This window comes from Peromyscus eremicus, chromosome 9, assembly GCF_949786415.1.
Source record: "Peromyscus eremicus chromosome 9, PerEre_H2_v1, whole genome shotgun sequence".
In the NCBI taxonomy this organism is placed as follows: domain Eukaryota; kingdom Metazoa; phylum Chordata; class Mammalia; order Rodentia; family Cricetidae; genus Peromyscus; species Peromyscus eremicus.
In genome coordinates, this window is record NC_081425.1 from 68,864,810 (window position 1) to 68,868,145 (window position 3,336).

General features: G+C 44.5%; 2 gene segments (V, D, J or C); both read right to left on the reverse strand.

Annotated features, from left to right (window-relative positions):
• Window positions 1-550: 550 nt before the first annotated feature.
• LOC131918991 (T-cell receptor alpha chain V region CTL-F3-like) lies at window positions 551-1,093 on the reverse strand. The segment is given in 2 exon segments: window positions 551-918; window positions 1,048-1,093. Coding segments are annotated over 2 exon segments (414 nt in total).
• Window positions 1,094-1,976: 883 nt separating this feature from the next.
• Window positions 1,977-2,897, reverse strand: LOC131918992 (T cell receptor alpha variable 13-1-like). The segment is given in 3 exon segments: window positions 1,977-2,125; window positions 2,234-2,680; window positions 2,846-2,897. Coding segments are annotated over 3 exon segments (648 nt in total).
• Between the last annotated feature and the right edge of the window lie 439 nt (window positions 2,898-3,336).

The following is a 3,336-nucleotide window of genomic DNA, read 5'->3' on the forward strand; positions in this document are numbered from 1 at the left end:
AGCCCCACACCTCCCACTTATCCAACCCCCATCCTCAGGGGGGATAAGGCCTTCCTTGGATAGTCAACAAAGTCTGGCATACCTATTTGAGGCAGGGACTGGCCCCTCCACCCTGCATCAAGGCTGAGTAAGTTATCCCACCATAGGGAATGGGCTGCAAAAATCCAATTCCCATGTGAAATACTTAGCACTCTGGACTTTGAAGCAGATTTTTAAAGATTAGAGTCTATGTTCATTATTAGGGTCATCATAAATTTGTAGAATAATAACAAGATTGTTGGAGAATATAAATCACTGAATTTTCTAAGACAACTTGGTAGAGATAAATCCCATGTCAGGGTTTTCCTTGAGTTTTCTGTGAGAGGTCCTCCATTTGGGGAGAAAACGGTGGTTCAGGGGATCAAAGCCCGGTTGTCTGTAGCAATGACTTCCATCCTATCCTGTCAGAATATCCACAGATTCCTAGGTTTCTAGGAATTTGACCTGAGATTTCTTGCTGATTTTCAGGAGGCTTGGTAGACCCCACTTAGAGAAGGCACACAGCCCTCCCTCACAGGCCACTCCCCTCAGCCTCCTGCACCCTGGGTTTGTGTGCAGCTTCCCCTGCAGTCTCTCTCACTGTGTCACTCACAGCACAGTAGTAGAGGGCAGAGTCTGCCAGCTGCACTGAGGACTTCTGCAGGTGGAAGGAGCTGTTGCTCTTATGGAGAGTGGCCTGGAAACCTTGGTGCTCTGTCTTCTTGTTGTCTGTGGCACTCCTCAGGAGTAGCTGAGGGGCTTTGTTGAGATATTGAACATACCACCAAAGGTAAGTATTTGAGTAAGTAGTCTGATAGGTGCAGTTCATGATCACAGGCAACCCCTCTGTGACTGTGACCAGGCCTTCTGTCTGGGTCACTGAGTCTCCGTTGCTCCTTCCTGAAAAATCAATAAACAAATAAATAGATAAACAAATAAGGAATCATTTTGCTATGTGAGGAAGAAGGTAAAGACTTCTAGAGTTGGAAGACAATGACATCATCCACACTTAGGGTAAATGTAACTTACTGAGCATGAAGAGGAGCAGCAGAACTGAGCAGGTGACAGGAAGCATGTTCACAGAAGAAAATGACACTTGGTTCTTGAGTACACCAAACTCACAGGGCAAGTCTCCTGCAGGACCTTACTAAAACTCCTCACTCATAAACAAGGACCTCATTCTGCACAGTGACAGTCTGTCATGTGAAGCCACCACCTGGATGCAGACATTAACTACATCTGAAGAGGCAGCGCCCTCTGCTGATTTCCCTTCAAACTGCACCACAGATGTCTGCATAATACAAGGTGAATAAACTCGAAACCTCACCCAAAGGATGCAGGTCTCAAGTTCACAGTGGGTGCCTGAAATCACCAGTGTTACTGAACTATGTGTATACATTTTTATTTAGTGTAATAGATGTCCATAAAATAAGACACACACACAGACACATACAAACATACACACACACACACACACACACACACACACACACACACCTCTGATAAAATTTAATTTTTCTCATTTTATTATTTCTTAGGTAATGTTATGCAATTAATTTTGATTATGCTCACCTGCTCCCTTCAATGCTGACAGATCCATTCACTCTTCCCTGCAAACCCAGTTTTGTCCATCTCTTTTAAAAATAAAACACTTCAAGGTTTGCATTATACAATGTGCTGCACATATACACTTGGATGTGTGCCCTCCAGTGGAGATGGACTATGGACCAGGGGATTCACCTTTAAAGAAACCAAGTCTCTCTCCCAGCAGCTTCCAACTGCCCATAGCTCCTTAGGTAAGGGTGGGAATGTGCACCTTCCCTCCTTGCTGGAATTGCATCTGGCCTCATCCTTTGCAGATCTTATGTGTGCTGTCAACCTCTGTGAGTTCATGTGTGCAGCTGCCCTGCTGTGTCCAGAAAACACTGTCTCCTTGTAGTCATCCTCCACCTATGGCTTTACAGTCTTTCCAACTCCTCTTCCTCAGTGACCTCTGACCTGGGGATGAGGGCATGTGATATAGATGTCCCACTTGGGGCTGAGTATGCCACAGCCTCTTCTTTTCTGCAGCACAGGGATTCTGGTTCTCTGTGACAATCACCACGTACTGTAGGAGGGAAAGAGAAGGACAAAATTATATTTCAATTTTTAGAATGCATTTTAAAAGCAAAGGAGAAAATTCCAAAATTGCTTCAGTGACTCGACCCTAACCTACTATATTGTGTGTTATTAATGTCCACACTGTAGTTGGCACTTGTCAACTGACAACTGACACATGCTGCACTCGAGGCCTGTGACACAGGATGTAGACTGGGCTCCAGGCCCTGCGGCAGGTTTGAGGACAGGCTGCAGGTGCATGTGGAGCAGTGTGTACTTGCAGCACAGAAGTACATGGCAGAGTCTTCAGGCCGGGTGTCTGTGATGTGCAGGGAAAAGTGTTTGGTTTTCTTATCCTGTAAAACGACCAGTCTTTGCTCCTGCTTTCTTTCCACAGTTGAACGAATGTCAATGATAAGCTGAGGATGCTCTCCAGGTCCTTGCTTATACCAAGGGAAGTAGGACAAGGTACTGTCTGTGTAAGTGCAGTTGATGACCGCGCTGGCTCCCTCCTGGACTCTCAGGGTGGATGGATGCTGCTCCACCTGCTCACCTTGGATCACCCCTGTGCAGAATGATGGAAAAAAAGGAGAAATGCTGTCAGGTCATAACCTTGCAGAATTATCTCTTTTTTTTATAGTAACAGAGAAAAACTGACTAAAATATAGTTCCTCCTGAATGCCTCAGAAATGCCTACTGAGTATTCTGTGGTCCTAAGATCTTAACTCACCATCCGGCTGCAGCCACAAGAACATGAATAAAGTAGGTACAAATGTCTTCATTGTCCTTCCAATTAAATTAAGATCCGGTGTAGATCGTGATGACTAGCAGGTCAGCTACAGCTACCAGGGTGTTGTTCTCTCTCAGTAACAATTCTACCTCTTGAGTCATCCACTCAGCCACTGAGAAAAAGGTTGTGCTTTTGCCCTAAGCCTGCACAATCAGCATCCAGGAAGTGCTGAGGTCTACTACCACCTTGTGGTTGTACCCTTAACCAGTGAGGCCTCTGCTTAAGTGTTCTCTGACCTGTGAGGGACTCAGAGACATAAAATAGCAAAATGTTGTAACAAGTGTATTCTAGTGCTGAGAGATCAAGAATGGTATTTGTACACACTAGTGAGCCTGTTTCTGAGATTTAAATCTAACACAGCATATGTATAATGCTTCATATAATATATATAATATTTTCATATATAAATTCATATGTAATATATTCGTGTG